At 46.2% G+C, this 22,693-nt stretch overlaps 1 protein-coding gene across 1 annotated transcript in view; it reads left to right on the top strand.

Annotated features, from left to right (window-relative positions):
• LOC310774718 (protein LTV1 homolog) overlaps window positions 1-22,693 on the top strand; it is a 92,843-nt gene that overhangs the window by 32,969 nt on the left and 37,181 nt on the right. Inside the window, exons 4-5 of the mRNA XM_083634842.1 lie at window positions 10,539-10,626; window positions 13,687-13,819. Coding sequence (XP_083490968.1) covers window positions 10,539-10,626; window positions 13,687-13,819 — 221 coding nt within the window. The remainder of the gene's footprint in view (window positions 1-10,538; window positions 10,627-13,686; window positions 13,820-22,693) is intronic.

Here is a 22,693-nt window from a genome sequence, read left to right as displayed (position 1 = left end):
TGACCAACACAACATCAGTAGCGGTAATAAAACTATACTGCCCTGCAAAGCTAAAAGGGGGTAACTAAATTTTTGTCAAAAATGAGTTTTTGTCATTTTTGGAACATTGAAGATCTGCTTTATCATGTGGAAAAATATCTTGAGTCAATTGTGTTGTTTTTTGGAGAAAATAGGCGGTCATATTTACAGTAACTTCCAAAAGCCCTAGAAAAGCCAAGCAAGACTAAGGTAACATCAGTTACGGTTGTTTGGTTTGGTTTGACTGCACTCTGAATGCTCTGCCCTGCAACGCAAAAAGGGGGTAACTCACCAGAATGCTCAGGTTGAGTTGAGGTATGAGTTACATTACTGGGCAGGCCTAATGTCATGATTGTGACATCGGACCAATACCACCCCCACCCACACAGACACCCACACACACACCCACATTAACTCCCAAGGTTGCCAGCTCATATGGCATTAACCCCCTAACCCTTATACATTAACCCGCGAGCCACCTCATATGACATTAACCCCCGAGGCACCAGCTCATACCACATTAACCCCTGAGGCTCCAGCTCGTACAACATTATCCCCAGAGACGCCAACTCATATGACATTAACCCAGAGGCTCCAGCTCATACCACATTAACCCCCGAGGCTCCAGCTCGTACCACATTAACCCCCGAGGCTCCAGCTCGTACAACATTATCCCCAGAGACGCTAACTCATATGACATTAACCCCCGAGCCTCCAGCTCGTACAACATTAACCCCAGAGACGCCAACTCATATGACATTAACCCCCGAGGCGCCAGCTCATACCACATTAACCCCCGAGATGCCAGCTCCTACCACATTAACCCTGATGCGCCAGCTCATACAAATTTAACCCCGAGGCAACAGCTCATACCACATTAACCCCAGAGGCACTGCTCATATGAAATTAACCCCGGAGGTGCCAGCTCATACAACATTAACCCCCGAGGCGTCGCTCATATGTAATTAACCCCAGAGGTACCAGCTGATACAACATTAACCACCGAGGCGCCAGCTCATATGACATTAACCCCTGAGGTACCAGCTCATCCAACATTAACCCCAGAGGTGCCGCTCATATAAAATTAACCCCAGAGGTGCCAGCTCATACGGCATTATCCCCAGAGGTGCCAGCTCATACAACATTAACCCTCCAGGTACCAGCTCATACAACATTAACCCCCGAGGCGCCGCACATATGAAATTTACCCCAGAGGTGCCAGCTCATATGACATTAACCCCCGAGGCACCAGCTCATATGACATTAACCACTGAGCTACCAGGTCATACAACATTAACCCCCGAGGCGCCAGCTCATATGACATTAACCCCTGAGGTACCAGCTCATACATTAACCCCTGAGGTGCCGCTCATATGAAATTAACCCCAGATGTGCCAGCTCATACGACATCAACCCCCGAGGAGCCAGCTCATATGACATTAACCCCCGAGGCGCCAACACACAGACACACAACGGGCCAACAAGAGTCCCACCAAACTAGGCTTGAAGGATGTGTAGCGGCCTGATAATCTAGTTATATTATATTTATACGTATATTATATTAAGCGTAATTGTGCCATGAACATGAGACTTCATGTCTATGTTATCATTATTATCATATATACTGGTTTTATATAGTGATAAGCAACCAAATGAAGGATCAAATTGAAGTTACTGTCTTTTTGCTTGGCATCACCCCTTATTATTTTGCAGACAATGCAAAGCCAGAGTAAGGTAACTTCCAAATAAGGGTCAAAGGTCAAGTTTGAGCTAAAAAAAATTATGTAGATAAATAACTACATTAAATAAACAAATAATGAACACATTTCCAGTTTTCTTCCCACACTACATTTGGCTGGACAACAACAAAACTTTAAAGTCATTTTTCTCAGTTCTACACTCTGGCGAGTTACCCCCTTTTAGCTTTGCAGGCCAGTATAGTAAACGGGGTATTCACGGGGTCTTGAAAAGTATTAAAAGATGGTAAATCAATTTAGGGAAGATCAAGACCCTTGAAAAGTATTGAAAAGTCTTAGGTCGATTTCAAATTCAAGACCCTTTAAATGTGTTATTTTTTCGATGTGAATAGATGTGTTTTCATGACGTTCACGGAGTTAAAAATAATTTGCGTGCCTTTTTTTTTTTTTTTTTTTTTATAATGTTTTTATTAGAGTAGTCAGATAATATACAGGTAACATCATAACATTTGTCTCATTTTCTCCCTCCCTTGACCCCCCCACCCCCTCCCACTCCCACCCATCAGGTTTGATATTGGATATTTTCACAAGCTTTGGGTTTCCAAAAAAAAACAAAAAACTGACAAACAAAACCACCACGACAAAAACAAACTAATATTAAAGTGTAGTTAGCAGGTTCTCTCAGTCACATATCAAATAGTAGAGGTAGGTATACTAGAGAGGAAGATCGATAACCAACAACAACAACAAAAACAACAATGACGACAATTAAAAAACAAACCAAAAACAAGAATTACAGGGTTGCAAAGAGCATCAAGGTTCTGATTCTCCGCTTACATCATGAGACCAGGCTCTGTTGCTATATTTATAGAGATCCGGGATACAAGCTATCTACATCCCAACATTATTGGCTGACAGAAGCATCAGTATGGATGTTCGTCTATATAGCTGCGATCTGTCAAAGTATTTAGACATCCTCAGATCATCATGACACCCAACAAGAGATGGATAGAACAAAACAAAAAGGAAGAGAAAAACAACTATAGTGTTCAATTTAAGGGAAGAGTTTTTAATCTTTTGAAGTGGGATATAAGAGGGTCCCAGGTTAAGTGGAATCTTTTGGTTGATCCCTTATTAGAATACTTAATCTTTTCCAGCCTGAGGAAAAGCATCAGGTCACTAAGCCAGACAGAGACTTTGGGTGGTTCAGCAGATTTCCACTCTAATAAAATCCTTCTCCTAGCTATTAGGGAGGCAAAAGCAACTGCTTCTTTTTTACACTTTGTCAGAGATGTGTCATTTGATATCCCGAAAATGGCCAATTCAGCTTGAGGTTGAAGATCGATATGAAATTTTGCGTGCTTTTAAAAGAAACAATGTGACGTTGCATGCATGTGACAGTGTGGGTGTGTCCGTGGGGCATCCCCCCTCCGCTCTTTCACTCATTCAGTTCTACACAACAAACATGGCTGCTGTGAGCGCATGCGGTCTAGTCCGGTCTTGTCTTCTTGGACATGATGCACAGAGAGTGAAATATGCAGGTCATTTGCTTACATTACGTTGCTGACAAGTACGGACACTAGGTACATAGCCCGTCTGTAAACAATGTTTAAAAGTGCGGAGGCGAACTGGCGAAGGGAGCTGACCAATCGCCGACAAACATCCTGACTTCAGGGTGGGGGGGGGGAGGTGGGAGGAGGTGGGGAAGGAGAGCGGGGGGGGGGGGTGTGGGAGAGGAGAGAGCAGGGAAAGGGAGGAGGTGGGGAAGGAGAGCGGGGGGGTGGGTGTGGGAGAGGAGAGAGCAGGGAAAGGGAGGAGGTGGGGAAGGAGAGCGGGGGGGGGGTGGGAGAGGAGAGAGCAGGGAAAGGGAGGAGGTGGGGAAGGAGAGCGGGGGGGGGTGTGGGAGAGGAGAGAGCAGGGAAAGGGAGGAGGTGGGGAAGGAGAGCGGGGGGGGGGTGTGGGAGAGGAGAGAGCAGGGAAAGGGAGGAGGTGGGGAAGGAGAGCGGGGGGGGTGGGAGAGGAGAGAGCAGGGAAAGGGAGGAGGTGGGGAAGGAGAGCGGGGGGGGGGTGTGGGAGAGGAGAGAGCAGGGAAAGGGAGGAGGTGGGGAAGGAGAGCGGGGGGGGGGTGGGAGAGGAGAGAGCAGGGAAAGGGAGGAGGTGGGGAAGGAGAGCGGGGGGGGGGTGGGAGAGGAGAGAGCAGGGAAAGGGAGGAGGTGGGGAAGGAGAGCGGGGGGGGGGTGGGAGAGGAGAGAGCAGGGAAAGGGAGGAGGTGGGGAAGGAGAGCGGGGGGGGGGGGTGGGAGAGGAGAGAGCAGGGAAAGGGAGGAGGTGGGGAAGGAGAGCGGGGGGGGGGGTGGGAGAGGAGAGAGCAGGGAAAGGGAGGAGGTGGGGAAGGAGAGCGGGGGGGGGGGGGGATGTAGGGGAGGAGAAAGCAGGGAAAGGGAGGAGGTGGGGAAGGAGAGCGGGGGGGGGGGGGGGATGTAGGGGAGGAGAAAGCAGGGACTTTAGAAAACAAAGTGATTGAACAGAGAGGGCAATTAAAGCCAAAAGCACAATAAACCTCTAATTGCCCATAAACGTATGGAACATTTTGTCAAAATAAGGGATGATTTTGTCCTGGGCAAGAGACACAAACGTGTCTGTTGTTGACCTCATTCAGGTGTAATTCTTCATGCAACATGTGTTTTTTCTTTTTTTACACACAAGTAGCAAGTAACTGTGTATATTTCCCATCTCTAGGCCCGGGTCTCTGCAGTCAGGGTTAAGGCTGAGGGAGGGTCTCTGCAGTCAGGGTTAAGGCTGAGGGAGGGTCTCTGCAGTCAGGGTTAAGGCTGAGGGAGGGTCTCTGCAGTCAGGGTTAAGGCTGAGGGAGGGTCTCTGCAGTCAGGGTTAAGGCTGAGGGATGCCACTAAGTTAGGATAGGGTAGGTTAGGCTGTAGATTAGCTAGATTGTTTGCCTTGCTCTCCTCTTGCCTTGTGTGTTTTCTTGTTCTCTTCTCTCTCTCATTCTCTCTCCTTGTTCAATTCTGTTTATTGATCCTATATTATACTTAGCAAGACAACACATGCTTGAATCAGGGCAATATAAATAAGCTTCAATGTGACACGAGGGCAAGACAGAACATTTGTCAATGTTCATAATCAAGAATAAGACATATAACAATTTGGCATTCAGCTAAAGAAAGTGTGATTTCTTCACTTTATTTATGGGGAAGTTGGACTCGTAAAGTTGTTGCTGTGGTCCACACTGGTGGTCCCCGAGTCTGCAACATTCAGTTCTCTTTTTCTCGAGAGACGAGAGAAAAAGAGAACCGAATGTTGCAGACACCTTAGTAGACCAAAGTTTGAAGTAGATCCGACCAACGGTTCTCGAGATACGGGAGGAACGCATTGTTGAACCTGTTGGCACACACACACACACACACACACACACACACACACACACACACACACACACACACACACACACACACACACACACACACACACACACACACACACACACACACACCAACTCAGCTGACAACATGTTCCTCTCCCCCCTCCAACCCAGGGCTGACACATCAATTTGCATAATGTCCCAAGATGTGTCATTGTGGTTGACAAGGAAGCAACCAAATTAAGCTAAATAAGTGGTAGATAAAGTAATATTTATTTTTACCAAATTTTTACCACAAATTGTAATTAGGGCTGGGACTCGATTAAAAAAATTAATCTAATTAATTAGAGGCTTTGCGATTAATTAATCGAAATTAATCACATATCAAATCGCATACGAGAAGCAACATTTTTCAAATCTAATGGTTTTTGGTATACAGCTTCTGCAGTTTGTCCCACTCTGATGTAGTCAACATGGTTAGCTTGTGCTTCTGTTTGGCTAGAGTAGACACAGCCTCTTGGTTCTTCAGGAGACGAGAGATCGTACACAGCGTTGAATTCCACCTCGTGGAAACATCCTGTATCAGTGCCTCTTTTTCTTGCTGCTGGTGTAGTTCCTCTGTATTGGCAGGGCTGTGCTTAAAGTGACCCACTGTCTTGCGACACCTTGACAACGTGTCAGTAAACCCGCTCTCACCAAGGCAAACAGTGATGCTCCTCTGCAACATGTGAGCAACGCACGGCATGTGCTGGAATGGGAGCCGTTTTCATCAACTGAGAGAAACGTTCCGAGTGCAAAAATAAAGGTGCGATTAAAATGCGTTAATTTTTTTAACGCGTTAATTTTTCGGCGATTAAAGTCCCGGCCCTAATTGTAATATTTCAATGTTGGCCAAAATAAAAAATAAAAATTTCTATATGAATTAACACCCTAATAGACTTTGCACACAGAGGCCGTTTTTTCGTCCGAAATTGACGCACGGGGGGATTTTTTTTTTTTTTTGTGTCAAACATCATTGACACACCGAGTCCGACAATTACGTCCGTCATTTAAGTTTTCGGACGAGGTTCGATTTTCTGCGTTTTTCCGCATCCATGAAATCATTTTGACAGGTGTTTGACCACCCAGGGCCGCCGTAGTGTTGCTATTCACAATGAAAAATGGTGTCTGAGAAGTTAATTCACTTCGTCTCCCTGCACCACAAAGCATTTTATAACAAAGCAGGAATACAGAGATTCGGAATTAAAAAAACAGAATGTGCCGGGTGATTGCAGACCAGCTTCGAATGCGGGACGCTGTGTGTGTGTGTGTGTGTGTGTGTGTGTGTGTGTGTGTGTGTGTGTGTGTGTGTGCGTGTGTGCGTGCGTGTGTGGGGAAGGGGGAGGGAGAGAGAGAGACAGAGAGCCACACAGACACACTGCCAGTTGTGGATCAATAGGATCGGGGGAAAGTTTTCTTTTCGTTGCGAATCTTCGCAACGAATATTGGATAATTAACGCATCGGACTCAGTGTGCAAGGTATCTGTGCGTGACGTTTTTTTGCCGGATGACGGATTAAAAAAAACGCAGCAAACAATTTGGACTGTGTGTGCAAAGACCTTAAGTCTAAAGCACATTTTTAGACGGGGCCGTATATATACATCTCACAACTTGAACGAGTTGTAAGGATGACTGGGAACGTTGGAGACCGTGTTGCACAAGCTTGTGCATAATATTTTAAGATACCCTGGCGTGCAGCAGGCAGATTGGCTCGCAGATCGAACCGATCGTCTACGGGCCTGCGCTGGCCAAAAATATTTAATACATATTTCCTCTCAATCACTGTTAAACAGTAAAACACTCACAGCCAGACTACAACATCAAACGTTGTTAGATTCCGCCCCTGTCCCGTCTGCCTGTTTGAAGAATATTTCAGCTGTGTGCAATCCAGTGAGAGGATTGATTGACGGCCAGTCATCCAATCACGACAATGCTATAAGGAGGAGCATGACTGGATGACAATTTGTCATTGGATGACTCAGTCATGATCCTCCTTATGGGATTGTCGTGATTGGATGACTGGCTGTCCGTCACGCTCCTCTCTCCGTCTCCTCTCCTAATGCCGTTCCAGCTTGCACTCGCCATGCACTGACTGACGCATACCGGACAGACAGAGAAACTTGGACAATGTTACCTTATGATTTCATTATTTAAACAGACAAACACAAACAAGTCATCCAAGTCATCACCTGTCAAGTCAAGTCAAGTCTCGAGTCTTTAACTTCCAAGTCCAAGTAAGTCTCAAGTCATTTATGTTTTTGTCAAGTCAAGTCACAAGTCATCAAAACAGGGACTCGAGTCGACTCGAGTCCAAGTCACCAAGTCTCAAGTGCCCATCTCTGGTGAATGGCTTATCCCCCCCGCACCCATATAACCCTACACCACAAATTAATAGAATAAATACAAGGGTGTGCAGTAAATGACTGTTTTAGTCTTAAATTCATAGCTCACAGTAAAATAAATACAGGTCATGATCAAATCAAATAAACATACAACATGTGTGTGTGTGTGTGTGTGTGTGTGGTACCAAAGATGTGATCAAAAGTGACCATCTAAAATTTACATCACAAAAATGATCAAGTGCAAACATTGAGAGTTTCAGTGAATATGGAATATTGGAGAAGTTCCCCTCTGTGCTTCCACGGCTTGTTTGCGTTTGGCATCACTGCATGTTCTACGGTGGGGAACATACATAGCTTGCAAAATGACATTGCCCGACATCGCTTGCAAAACGCATAGCTTGCAAAACGGCGTGCAAACCATAGCTTGCAAAACGGCATGCAAACCATAGCTTGCAAAACGGCGTGCAAACCATAGCTTGCAAAAGCATGGTATTTGCTAATGTGGCTAGTGGTTAGAAACAGGAAGGTCTCACACTGAAGTTTGACAGCGCATCTCTTCTTCTTGGGATGTGTTTGACTCCACCGAGAGCTGGAGCGAGTGCAGTGACGCAGTTACGCACCGTGTGTCACTCACTGCCTCTGGGTTGGGTTGCCAGGTACCACGACACATACAGTATCCTACAAATCGGGAGATTAGTGGGGGAAATTACCAATTGGGAGCATGGCAGGAGAAAGGGTTAAAAATCGGGAGACTCCCGCGTAAATCAGGTGTTGGCAGGTACTGTATGCCGCTAACCTATAAAAATATGAATGTTTTAGCCTACATTAACAATTGACCACAAAGTGGTTACATTAATGTAGCCCACTGTTTGTTAATACACATGACCAACACAATACAGCAGTAAAAACAATATAGGCTAGCATAGGTGTGAGGAAGTGTAAACTGGAATGTGTGGGTACACTATAGAAAGGATTCCTGAATCCTGCTGATTCCAGCTGAGCATAGTGGGGGCAGCAGCTCAGCTTGAGGGAGACTTAGAGGGAATTGTAGCCTACATGAAGCATGAAAGCTGGAACATCCCCACCCCGCACTAACTACTTAAGCCAATTTAAAGTGGAGGTGAACCCGTTCGTCACGTGCATCTGAGTCCGTTTCAGACTGAAAACAAATTGAGAGGCGGACCATATACGGTGTCGATGATTTGATTTGACAATTCTGTCGACTGGCTTTGGCATCGGCCAGTCCTGGCGTGTTCCACCCCCAAATCGGGTGGGATTCAGCGTGTTGTCGTGCTACGCCAGTGGGATCCGCAGAGTACCAGGCAGCCACTGGCTTTGTGCGGAACGAGCGGACAATCCGAAGCATGGGTGCTGCCCGCCCGCCTGGAATCTCCGAGAGACGACCCCTGACAGCCAGGGAGGCGGTCAGGCTCGGAGGCGCGCGCCATTATCGTTATAATGTAAATAATATTCCTGGAATGCGTGTTTTAACGAGCCAGTTACATTTCTTTGCATTCTTAGACATTACCGTTTGATTTAGTTTGCATAATTGCTCAACTTAGTAGTTAGTTTATGGGCTAGAAACTCTGCCAGATGACAGGCACTAGGCGCCATTTTCCCCTTCATTTGGAAGAGAAAATTATCCTGAAATGAAGATTTGATTGACAGCTGCATGTCGTGAAATGATTGGTTGAAATGGGGTAGAAATTTGATAGTACTAGGTGACGTCAGCAAACTGTACATTACTGTTATCAATGAAATCTTGAAAAATGAACTTTTGTGAAAAAGTGTGAAAAACGAAATAAATTAAGAGTTTTGTGATTTATTTTGCATACATTATTAAATAGGTGCACTGCATACCCAGGTATTTGAACTAAAAGAAAATAAGTCATTTTTGGGTTCAGCTCGACTTTAAAAATATATTGTGAATATATGCCATTGTTCTCTTGTTTTATTAATAATAAAAAAAGACTTCTTAATGTGTAATTTTTCCTCCGTGGTATCGAAAATGGCGTGAGTGAGTGAACTCTGAGTGAGTTCATGTCAATTCTGCTAATAAATACATAATACCGGCTTCTTACCTTTTTTGGGGTATTTTTTTCTCTACAGTTACACAGATATCGTGATGTATCGTAGGTTAAATTTCTTCCAATATATCGATTATCGCAGAATCGCTGTATCGTGATAATATCGTTATCGAGGGCCAAGTATCGTGACCGTATCGTGAGTTACTCCGCGATTCAATTCCGCAGTTTTTGCCCCTGGATCATGGTTTTTAGGGGCATTCTGAGATTTCTTATGGGCATTCTTGCCTTTGCCCCTGGCTTAATTCCTACACTGCCACACGCACAGCAGAAGTTTTGTTTATTCTTCACGTCCTGGGCCCCGGGGCTTGGCCCCTGTAAGCCCGTGCTTTAAACCAAGGCTAGTCCTGAGGCCTAGCATCCTGCTAAGGGCTAGCTGAGTCCATGCCCAGCCATGCTGACTGCTGCTACTTCGTAACGTTATCAACAAATTAACGACTTGAATTCACTTGAGCACGTGTAACGTTACTCACACTTGGTTGAAAATTAGGAAAGAAGTGTACAAAGTTTCATGTTTATAATCGCCTCAATCAGGTCTGCAGACTGCTGGCTGGGTGCGTTTGTTTGTGGCCCCCCTCGCATGCTGGTGCGAATTCCCCATGTTAAAGACAGTGTTGTTTGGCACGAAGGACCCCGCCCAGCCAGAAAACTAGAGACTAATGCAAAGCTACACCTCACGTTAGTCGGCTGTGCAATGGAGAGGGGAGAGGAGGAAAGAATTCCACCTAAACCTAGTCCGCAAAAAAATAAAAATAATAATTTGATCAAAATTCCACATGGTCGACATAATTCCTTAACGATCAATTATCGATTATTAATGCCCATCCCTAGAATCCACCGCTGCACTACCCGGACGCCCACAAAAGTACTTTTATTGATAAATATTTTGGACTTAGTAGACTTGGACTTAGCATATATTCATGATATTTGACAACCGAAAGTCTGCAAGAAAACAAATTCATATTGTGTTTCCTGAACAGGTGTCCAGCATCAACCTGCCATCTTCAGTGTTTGCATCGGAGTTTGAAGAGGAAGTTGGACTTCTGAACAAAGCTGCTCCAATCTCAGGTATTCTCTTAAAGGCCATCAAGTAATATGTGAGCTTTAATAATGACATAATATATCCACATTGATACAGTATTACTGATTTCATGCTTTAATAATGACATAATATATCCACATTGATACAGTATTACTGATTTCATGCTTTAATAATGACATAATATATCCACATTGATACAGTATTACTGATTTCATGCTTTAATAATGACATAATATATCCACATTGATACAGTATTACTGATTTCATGCTTTAATAATGACATAATATATCCACATTGATACAGTATTACTGATTTCATGCTTTAATAATGACATAATATATCCACATTGATACAGTATTACTGATTTCATGCTTTAATAATGACATAATATATCCACATTGATACAGTATTACTGATTTCATGCTTTAATAATGACATAATATATCCACATTGATACAGTATTACTGATTTCATGCTTTAATAATGACATAATATATCCAGATTGATACAGTATTACTGATTTCATGCTTTAATAATGACATAATATATCCACATTGATACAGTATTACTGATTTCATGCACCCCATTTACACCTGCTTTTTAAATGTGACCTGTATCCGGATAGCTTATCTGGATGCTATGTGGATAAGGAAAAACACATGTTAATGCAAGTTGTAAACGCACTGTGATCAGGATGTGATCAGATCTTCTTAACCACATCTGGACCTAGTCTGGCTCACATTGTGTTCAGATCACTTTCACTCTGACCAGTATCCAGATAACTTATCCAGATACATGATGAACAAAATGATCATTTCACATTGTGTGTCTTCCATCATCTTGACTTTTTTTTATATACTTTAGCAGATGCTGTAAATTAAGTTACCACACTACAGTTATTCAAATGTGGCTACACTCAAGTTACATGAAACGTAATGTGAAAATACACCTGTTTTATCAGCCTAACTCAGAAAGTGGTGCTCCAACAGAGAAGAGCGTCCCATCACCACTAACTGAAATGACTTCAATAGACCACTTGCACAACTCCACTACTTCCTGAAATGAGTAGGGCATCTTGGTTTCCTGCTGCAGTCACAACAACAGTGATCAGGCACACCTGACATTAATCAGTTCATCCAATAGACCAAATCACCGTGACGTCACCATGTAAACAAATTTACTTCCGGGTACCACTTGGGGAAGGCGGCAGGTTTAAATGTGCGTGTTGTCAAATAAATGCTGTCAAACCCTCTCGTTGTTTTCGGCCGACTACTTTCAATTTAAATGGTTAAACGGTTGGTAAACATGCTTGTCCGACGTATCTAGCCTTTCTTCTGTGTTTGTTTTATGTAGTGTTAGCTAGCTAATAACGTTTGTTTGTCTGTCAAACTCGCTGTTTTTTTGCAGAGTCGTTAACGTTACAGACAGAGTAACCTCGCGTCACCAGGCTCTTCTCGGCGAGAAAGAGCCTGGTACAGACAGAGCTACTGACGCCACGTCAATTTAATTTAGCTTCAAGTCTACTCTAGTCTGGTCCAACAGGTAAATTAGCTAGTCTGGTCTCCACTAACGTTAGTGAAAGTGTTGTTATGAATGATATTAAACAACAACACAACACGGACGAACCATTTTTGTCTTCTTTGTCTGTTTTTGTCTTCAACACGTCAGTTTGTGCCGTCCACCGCCATTATAATGTGTGGACCTCAGGGGTACCCGGAAGTAAATGTAAACATCCCGCTGATTTGGTCTATAGTGTAGGACAGGAAACCAAGATGCCCTACTCATTTCAGGAAGTAGTAGAGTTGTGCAAGTAGTCTATTAAATTCTAGTGTCAGTTTGGACACTTCTCTGCCCACAGAAAGCGACAAATCAAAACTTAAGAGTAATATTTCCTGACCAGTGGCAGACAGGTTTCCCACGGGGCCTTGAGAGGGTAAAAATCAAGGCCTTGGAAGTTAATTATCTGTGAGCTGCTGTGAAGCCTGCTAGTTCTCATAAGAACTCTCCATGTTGTAACAGATCTGCGTCTCAAACTGTGCTGTGTTGGGTCCTTACATTTGAGGGAACTGGTGCTGGAAAGTCCTTAAAAAGTCCTTTGGATTTGATGTTTAAGGTCGCTTTCACATATAAGCTGTTTAGTCCGCTTGAACCGCGCCAGAGTTCGTTTCCTCGGATAGTGCGCTTCGTTTGGGCTGGTGTGAAAGCGCAAACGAACTCTGTGGTGGAAGAAACAAACAAACTCTGCTTCGCTTGAAAACGTGGGTCTCGATTCGCTTCCAAGTGAACCCTGGCGCGGTTCGTTTGTTGTGTGAAAGCAAAACGGGACTAAACACAAGAGCGCCAGTGCATCTGATGCACTCGTGCAGTGCATCATGAGTAGAAGACGGTAGAAGGGAGCAAAACAAACACTGCGGCGTGCACACACGTGTACAGTACCTGCACGCCGCGTCGTGACGTACATCGTCATAACAACATCACATTTCTCAACAGCTCGCCCCGGCTTGCCTATGTCCTTCAGTACGTAGGCTACTCTGATCTGCAGAATGAAATGTTCAACAGCTTGCTGCCTCATCTGCTGCTCATATTGGGCACATTCTTGTTAAATAATTATTTGATAGTAACACCAAAGTAAAACCAGAAATCCCAATATCGCAGGTGGAGTTGCTCCATGGTTTGTGTTTTGCGGATTCACTTGTGTTGTTCAGTCAGCCCTCAGCCAGGCAAGAAGCCTTCTGAAGAGAGGAGAGATTTCCCTTCTCTATTCTGTCCAATAGAGAGTGACTGTTTGGACCATGTGACATTGTTCAGAAAGTTTGGTGCGTTTGTGACAAATTGCTGTGTGAAAGAGAACCAGACCAAATGAATGAAAATCAGCTTATATGTGAAAGAGACCTAAGAATGTGTGGAAACCCTGGGCAGACAAACACTCAACAATTGAATCTTTTCCTCTCTGGTCTCCTCTGTTTGCTGCCCGGCCGGTTGCTTTACTGAGGTCACCGCACAGGATTTCTAGGTATTGAAGTTCAGACCTTTCAGAATGTGGCTGCCATCAGGTTTAGATGTTCTGGTGCTGTTCCCCTCTCAGGGCCGAGGCTGGACATGGACCCCGACATCGTAGCCGGACTGGACGAAGACTTCGACTACGACGACCCGGGCAACATCCTGGACGACGACTTCATCATCAAGGCTAATGATGTCACAGGAGCGGCGGACGTGGAGTAAGACATGAGCCGTTTCTTCGTGATATTTAATCGCGATTAAATATTTTAATGGATTGACAGCCCTATTAACAATACAACATTAAACCTTACATTACATATGCCCATATGTTAGCACAAATCTCTTCATCGTAATAAGGTAGGTTGCAAAACGTTTCCTGTCTGATGGTGGCTGCCCTTTTCCTGCCAACTGTATTTTGCTCAATATGTTTCTGAAAAATGTCGATTCTACTGTTGAAACTGGCAACATTTCCTCTACCATGTAGGAGGAGGCAACAAGCCTGTCCATCTCTGATGTTGATGTTACCTGGTGAAAAGCAAGCTTTTGCTGCTTGCTTGGGGTCGAGGTAATGTGCGTATCTCCACCCCTCAAAAGATGTTGTAGAAGACGGGGGCGGCTTTAGCTCAGGAGGTAGAGCGGGTCGGCCAATGACGCAAGGGTTGGCGGTTCGATCCCCGCTCCCTCCCAGCTGCTGTCGCTGTGTCCTTGGGCAAGACACCTAACCCTCCTTGCTCCCGATGGTGTGTAGGCACCCTGCGTGTTAGCCTGCCGCCATTGGTGTATGAATGGGTGAATGTAGACTATCTACTGATTGTAAAGCGCTTTGGATAAAAGCGCTATATAAATGCAGGCCATTTACCATTTAACACATTCACTGCCAACAGTTTTTTTTTTTACTGTAGGTAGCTTCTGCCAAGGTTTTTTTTGAGGATTCTGGCTCATCTTTCAAGAGCCGAGGATTATTTTCTGCTAGCACTTTGTGAACACAAAATATCTCAAAATAACTAATAGAATGTGTGCTTTCTCTGTCTAAAAGAGTTAGTTTGTAGAGTTAGTAGTTATGTAGGCATTAGCAGTTGAATACAGCATGGTTTCAGCGTCTGAAAATGAAAGCTGAGAAAAATGCCTTTTTGTGAAATTCGATAGAACAGTCACTTTAACCTAGGGCTGGGCGATTAATCGAATTTTAATCATGATTACGATTTGGGCTGTCCACGATTATGAAAACAAGATAATCGACATACAACGATTTTGCGGCTCTTGTCACTCTCGTTCTGTCTTGTGTTGTAAATCGAGCGCACCCTTTCCTTTGCAGCGGTGTGCTCGGCCCCTCCCCCAAAGCCCAAAACACACACACACACCGCTCGAGTTGGGAATGACTGTCGTCATGTGAACAGAGAGCCACGGCACTTCTCCTCCCCGCTTATTTCGTGGTAGCACAAGAATAAGATGAGAGAAGTCACAGAAAGAGAGCCGCTGGTCGAGAGGAGAGGTAAAACAACGTATGTGGGGTGGAAACACTATGGTTACTTTCGCCGAGTTTAAAGGTCCACACATCAAGAGCGATGCGAATATACAGCACGGAATTGCGATGCGAGTTTTGACCCACCTGTCAATCACAGCCACAGACTTGGAACAAACAGTGCAAGATATGCGCGGTCGTGGCTGCACCCCACAACACAACCTATCACTTGAAATCCACTCACAAAGTGGTCTATGACCAAGCAATAAACGCTAAACGAACAAAAATACAAAGCCCCATCTAGTACTGCCACCGCATACAGTCATCGATTCAGGACACTTTACAATGCGACCGCATATTCAACAGCTAACGAGCTCACAGATAAACATTAACAATAGCCTATTATGAACCTAAACGACGTAAGTCGCTTTGGATAAAAGCATCTGCCAAATGAGTAATTTAATGTAATGTAAACGAACGTTACTAGTGTTCTCATTTGGTTAGTTTTGAGGTTTAAGGACTACCAGTTCAGATGTTTACCAACATATTGAATGTAGATTAATAGTTGCAGTTGGTTGTGGCAGTTCACTGCAACATAGTAGGCCTATACTGTATATTTATTTTAGTTTTTATTTTATTTCTAAATCTTTGCACTTTTATTATTTATTTTCACTTATTTATTTTCAATTATATCTAAAATCCAAAGACATCCAATGTTAAATAAAAAGGCAGTGTAAATGTTCAATAAATTCATGATGTTCTCAATGTCAATGAGTAATCGTGTTAAATAATCGTGATCTCAATATCAATCAAAATAATCGTGATTATGATTTTTGCCATAATCGTGCAGCCCTACTTTAACCATTTATTTTTGGCATCAGTAAGACATCAGACATCTAAACAATAGTTCTGAACAGTAATTTCCTCCATAACAGCACCCGCACCCCCCTCTCCTTCAAGCTCCTCCCTCCGTGGGTGTGTCTCTGGTGGCTTTGCAGCGTTTGTCACAAGCGAGTTTCTGCTGCCTGTCTGTGCTGCCTCCCTCCCTGGCGGCCCCTCGTCGGGCGAGTCTGGATGGGGCTCGCTCGTTTCTTGGGTTTTCGGTTGAGAGCTTTGATGAAGCTTTGTGCGATTCTGGGCTTTATGCTGCGTGTTTCAAAGTGTGTTGCACCCAGTCTATTTTTGGAACCCCCCACCGTTTTGCGCCACCGTTGTGCGCCAGCGCGAAAGCGTTTTCGCCTACAGTATGAGAATGGCTTCCTCACGCTTTTCCCTGCAGTTTTGGCTCGGCTTTCTCTAGTCTGGAGAGCACTGTCGCCACTTAGTGGGTCGGTGGAATGGGTTGTACACGTTCGGTGGCTCCCATATTTTTATAGGAGATGTAAAAGGGTTAGATCCACGTCCCACCGTCAATTTTTTTTTTTTTTTTTTTTTTTGACGAGTTAACTCGTCCACGGCAGTCAACCGTTGTTGTTTTTTTGACGAGTTAACTCGTCCACGGCAGTGAACGTGTTAACACGTTGACTGCCACTGACGTATTAATACGTCAAAAAAAATCCAGCGGTTCACTGCCATTGACGTATTAATACGCCAAAAAAAATTTGATTTTTTGGATTTGAATTTTCGATTTTTTTTTTTTGACGGTGCTACGTGGATCAATGCCCCCCGCGTCTCCTATGGAGATATTGGAAGTATTGAATGTGTATAATCTATTTTACCGACCAGCTAGGTGGCGACGGTCCTCTCCCGACAGAGATAAAGTCAACCAAAAGCAGCCGCCTCCCGCGGCTGCTTCCTCCATTCTCAAGGAAATGGCTTGGCGATTTTACAGTCAGAAACGAACGAGCCTCATTCTCATACTGTAGGCGGGGACGCTTTCGCGCTGCTGCGGTGGGGGGTTCCAGAAATGGACTGTGTGGGCAGCATAAAGCCTAGAGTCGCACGGGGCTTCATCGGGGCTCTCAAACCCAAGAGACGAGTGAGACCTATCCACACTCGCTGCCAGGGAGGGAGGCTGCTCAAACTCGCTGCCAGGGAGGGAGGCTGCTCAAACTCCCAGCAGCAGAGCACTCGCTTGTGACAAACGCAGGCTGAAAGCCACTAGACACGCCCACGGAGGGAGGAGTTGAAGGAGAGGGCGTTCGGAACTATATTGTTTGGATGTCTGATCTCTCACTGATGCCAAAAATAAATGGTTAAAGTGACTGTTCTGCCTGTTTGATTGAATTTCACAAAACTGCGATTATCTCAGCTTTCACTCTCAGACGCTAAAACCATGCTGTACTCAACGGCTAATATCTACATAACTACTAACTCTACAAACTAACTCTTTTAGACAGAGAAAGCACACATTCTATTAGTACTTTTGTGAACTTTGTGTTGACAAACTCCAAGCAGAAAAGAATCCTCGGCTCTTGTAAAATGAGCCAGAATCCTCAAAAAAACGGCTTGGCAAAAGCTACCTACAGCAAAAAAAAAACGGCTGGCAGTCAATGTGTTAAGACGGCGAGGCAGCGTTTTTTGGCGGATTGCAATCCAATTATTAAGGAGCATGCCGCCACTGCGCCCACTTCACTATAAGACGTTGTATTTGCGAGGGGTATTTATAGACCCCATCATTGTGTGGGTTTCTCTTATGGTTTACATTTAATTTAATTTAATTTTGTCCAATAGCCTATTAAAATATTCCAGAATTGCATGTTGTGTTAAAAAAAAAATTTATTTCAATCTAACACTTTTTTAGCCTGATTTAATTGTAAAACAGAGTGTAAGATAAGATAAGATATTACTTCATTGTCAGACAGAGTCCGAAATTTGTCTTGCATCCTCAGACACTTGTTTCTCATTGATACATACAACAGTGCAAAACGACAACCAACAGCATCCTCAAAGTGCATAGTAAACAAAACAATAACAAAAGACAAGAATAAGGAAAGTGGCTGCAGCGCTTCCTTAGTCCCTATCTAGAGCCTTTAGCCTGATTCAACAGCTTGACAGCCTGGGGCACAAATGAGTTCCTCAGTCTGTTTAAAGGTCCCAATTCGTGCAGCTGTAACCTCTTAAAAACGTGTGTCTCTGGTCCATAAAACATGATTCTGGATTAATCTGTCGAAAATATAGCAAACCCGTTTGTTGTGATGGAGTTCTCACTCCCTCTTGTGGCTTCCCAAGAACGGCCTGTTTCTATAATATATTCAGAACTAACAGTTCCCATTGGCCGCTGAGGGAGAGCCCGCCCCAGGCTCCCAGCGGCCAATCAGATTAGCGTCTGTGGACCAGCACGCTAGGTTGCGAGTTATCGTTAACTAAACGGTACTACGCTAAAGAGGACATCTCAAAATGCCTAGACTTACCGAATGCACCTCTGCAGTTGCTGGATCACGTACAGTTGGCGTCGCTCCAGCTAGAAGTGTTAATTTTGTGGCTATAGACTAAATGGTGCAGGTAGCTTGTGTGAAAGAGACCCGCGCAGTATGCAGGAGGAAGCTAGTGACGTCCCGATTCCCCCAGATTCCCCTCTGGGCAAACGAAGCGTTTGGGGGTGTGGCTTGGAGGAGACTGCAGAGGGACGCTGGATAGGGACAAATCCAACTGTGGCAGTTCTGAGCGTGTGACCACTCATTACAGGGAGGGCTGACAGCAGTATATATGCATTTACAAGTAAAAACAGCTTTTGCACGGAATGGGACCTTTAAGCGAGCCCGTGGGACTCTGAATCTTCTATTTGAAGGCAACAGCTCAAATTCATTCAAAAGAATGTGCGTTGGGTCAGATATTAGAGACAAGATTCTACGTCTGTGGGCTTCCTGAAAGCTTGTTTCCAGTGTTTGTCCTACAATTTTAGAGCAAATACGGACTAACCTGCCCAGTCTAGCTTTAAGCTGCACCGACAGACAGCTATACCAAGCACTACTCCCATACAGCATTACACTCTGCACAATTGATTGACAACAGAAAAGCAGCAAAATCTTTTTGTTCGCTCCAAAGGACCTTTTTTTTCATTCTCAAATACACTACTGCCGCATGCGCTAGGACGTGTCATCAGTGATGTTAATTGGGGTCGTAAGGTGTTTCGGGTCTGTCAACATCATACACCCTCGCCCAGTAGACCCAGCCGAGGCCAATTAAGACCCCGACTCACGTCCCAGAAGCCGCTACGGATCAGCCTTACTACTCTATCTGCAACGTTGCCCGCGGGAGGGGTAAAAGAGAACCCAATCCGCTGCAATAGAGCTAGTGCTACGCCGCAGTATTGGCCCTTCGGTGCATGGAGGATCTAGGCTCTGTGGGTTTCTCCCGGCCGTGCTCCTCCTTCGTCTCACCAGACCCTCCCGTGGCAAAGGCAATCCAGAGGCTGAAGGGATGCCTCAAGGACGCCTCAAGAGGGCATGTGCGCTGCACGTCATTTACCTGCGTCGAGCACCTCGCTCTAGCCTGGAGGACCCCAGGCCGCGCCGATCTTGCGCAGATTTTCAGGAGGCTAATCCGTAGCGTTTGTGGATTTCTCCCTCACGAGAGAGCCAAGATGGGGTGCTAATCCCATCCCGTACCGGGTTGCCGTCTCTCCGGCCGTCAACTGTCTCTCCAGCTCGTCACCAAACTATACTTGGTTGTCACCTAGTCTTTCCTAAGTGTCACTGGCCAGAGGCAAGCCAGGATTCTACATTCTCAAATACACTACTGCCGCATGCGCTAGGACGTGTTATCAGTGATGTTATCTGGGGTCGTAAGGTGTTTCGGGTCTGTCAACATCATACACCCTCGCCCAGTAGACCCAGCCGAGGCCAATTAAGACCCCGACTCACGTCCCAGAAGCCGCTACGGATCAGCCTTACTACTCTATCTGCAACGTTGCCCGCGGGAGGGGTAAAAGAGAACCTTCTTAAAAAATAAATACGTGGTTGCACCTTCTTACAGATGTAATCGATATGTGCACTCCAGGACAGAGCAGTGTCCATTTGGATGCGGAGATATTTGTATGCAGAGACCTGTTCAATTTGTAAGTTTTGGATGGTGACTGACTGGGGGAGGATACTCGCTCTCCTTTGCACCGAAAATAATTTCTTTTGTTTTTCCTGCATTGATAATGAGTGCATTTTCCTCACACCACTGTACTACACTATCCGTACGCTCCTGATGGACTCTAGGGTCGTCTTTGTGGGTAGGGAGGGGGACCAGCAGCTGTTGTGGGTAGGGAGGGGGACCAGCAGCTGTTGTGGGTAGGGAGGGGGACCAGCAGCAGCTGTTGTGGGTAGGGAGGGGGACCAGCAGCAGCTGTTGTGGCTAGGGAGGGGGACCAGCAGCAGCTGTTGTGGGTAGGAACGGGGACCAGCAGCAGCTGTTGTGGGTAAGGAGGGGGACCAGCAGCAGCTGTTGTGGGTAGGGAGGGGGACCAGCAGCAGCTGTTGTGGGTAGGGAGGGGGACCAGCAGCAGCTGTTGTGGGTAGGGAGGGGGACCAGCAGCAGCTGTTGTGGCTAGGGAGGGGGACCAGCAGCAGCTGTTGTGGGTAGGGAGGGGGACCAGCAGCAGCTGTTGTGGGCAGGGAGGGGGACTAGCAGCAGCTGTTGTGGGTAGGGAGGGGGACCAGCAGCAGCTGTTGTGGGTAGGGAGGGGGACCAGCAGCAGCTGTTGTGGGTAGGGAGGGGGACCAGCAGCTGTTGTGGGTAGGGAGGGGGACCAGCAGCAGCTGTTGTGGGTAGGGAGGGGGACCAGCAGCTGTTGTGGGTAGGGAGGGGGACCAGCAGCAGCTGTTGTGGGTAGGGAGGGGGACCAGCAGCAGCTGTTGTGGGTAGGGAGGGGGACCAGCAGCAGCTGTTGTGGGTAGGGAGGGGGACCAGCAGCTGTTGTGGGTAGGGAGGGGGACCAGCAGCTGTTGTGGGTAGGGAGGGGGACCAGCAGCAGCTGTTGTGGGTAGGGAGGGGGACCAGCAGCAGCTGTTGTGGGTAGGGAGGGGGACCAGCAGCTGTTGTGGGTAGGGAGGGGGACCAGCAGCTGTTGTGGGTAGGGAGGGGGACCAGCAGCAGCTGTTGTGGGTAGGGAGGGGGACCAGCAGCAGCTGTTGTGGGTAGGGAGGGGGACCAGCAGCAGCTGTTGTGGGTAGGGAGGGGGACAAGGGGCCGGTGCTCCTGCATAGCTCTGCTGCTGATGTTGCACGGGGGGTTTGTGAGCAGGGGCTGAGGAGGAGGAAGGTAGGCTCCTCTGGTTATGCTCCACAGTGGTGAGGTGGTGGGCACGTGGGGAGTGGGAGGTCCAGGCAGAGCTGTCATGTCTCCTCGTTGCAGGGGGGGGGGGGTGATCCTGGGGTGGTGATGGGGAGCAGGAGGTCTGGCATGGCCTCTGAGACTTGTAGTAGAGGAGGGGGTGGGGGGGCTGCGTCACCAGAGCCGTGTCTTTGAGGGTCTTTGCAAATATCTTCACACTCTCTTTATATAGATGGAGTCCATCACAGAGGTCCCAGGTGCCAATGTTTGAGTGGAGGGCCAAGGGCACATTGGGTAAGGTTGCACATCCTCTTCTGATCTCCATATTAATGTCATGTATGACATGAAGAGGGATGTCTGTCCGAGGCAGCAGTGTGGAGACCACAATACGGCTGTCAGGGAACTCCCTGCTGGCCTGCACTGCCATCTTCCTCACTGCCTCGGCAGTGTCCCTACGGAGGCTGTGCAGGTCATTTGTCCCTGTGTGGATCAGCAGGTATTGAGGCCTCCTGAGAGTCTCCTTTTTCAACAGCTTCATTGCGTTTAGACAGCACTTTCATACCTGTGGTGCTGCAGCGTTTAGACAGCACTTTCATACCTGTGGTGCTGCAGCGTTTAGACAGCACTTTCATACCTGTTGTGCTGCAGCGTTTAGACAGCACTTTCATACCTGTGGTGCTGCAGCGTTTAGACAGCACTTTCATACCTGTGGTGCTGCAGCGTTTAGACAGCACTTTAATACCTGTTGTGCTGCAGCGTTTAGACAGCACTTTCATACCTGTTGTGCTGCAGCGTTTAGACAGCACTTTCATACCTGTGGTGCTGCAGCGTTTAGACAGCACTTTCATACCTGTGGTGCTGCAGCGTTTAGACAGCACTTTCATACCTGTTGTGCTGCAGCGTTTAGACAGCACTTTCATACCTGTGGTGCTGCAGCGTTTAGACAGCACTTTAATACCTGTGGTGCTGCAGCGTTTAGACAGCACTTTCATACCTGTGGTGCTGCATCGTTTAGACAGCACTTTCATACCTGTGGTGCTGCAGCGTTTAGACAGCACTTTCATACCTGTGGTGCTGCAGCGTTTAGACAGCACTTTCATACCTGTGGTGCTGCAGCGTTGCGACAGCACTTTCATACCTGTGGTGCTGCAGCGCTTAGACAGCACTTTCATACCTGTGGTGCTGCAGTGTTTAGACAGCACTTTCATACCTGTGGTGCTGCAGCGTTTAGACAGCACTTTCATACCTGTGGTGCTGCAGCGCTTAGACAGCACTTTCATACCTGTGGTGCTGCAGCGTTTAGACAGCACTTTCATACCTGTGGTGCTGCAGCGTTTAGACAGCACTTTCATACCTGTGGTGCTGCAGCGTTTAGACAGCACTTTCATACCTGTGGTGCTGCAGCGTTTAGACAGCACTTTCATACCTG

Source organism: Poromitra crassiceps (genome assembly GCF_964638095.1).
Source record: "Poromitra crassiceps genome assembly, chromosome: 4".
NCBI lineage: Eukaryota > Metazoa > Chordata > Actinopteri > Beryciformes > Melamphaidae > Poromitra > Poromitra crassiceps.
Note: the sequence above shows the minus strand (reverse complement) of the source record. Positions and strands in the feature narration are given on the sequence as shown.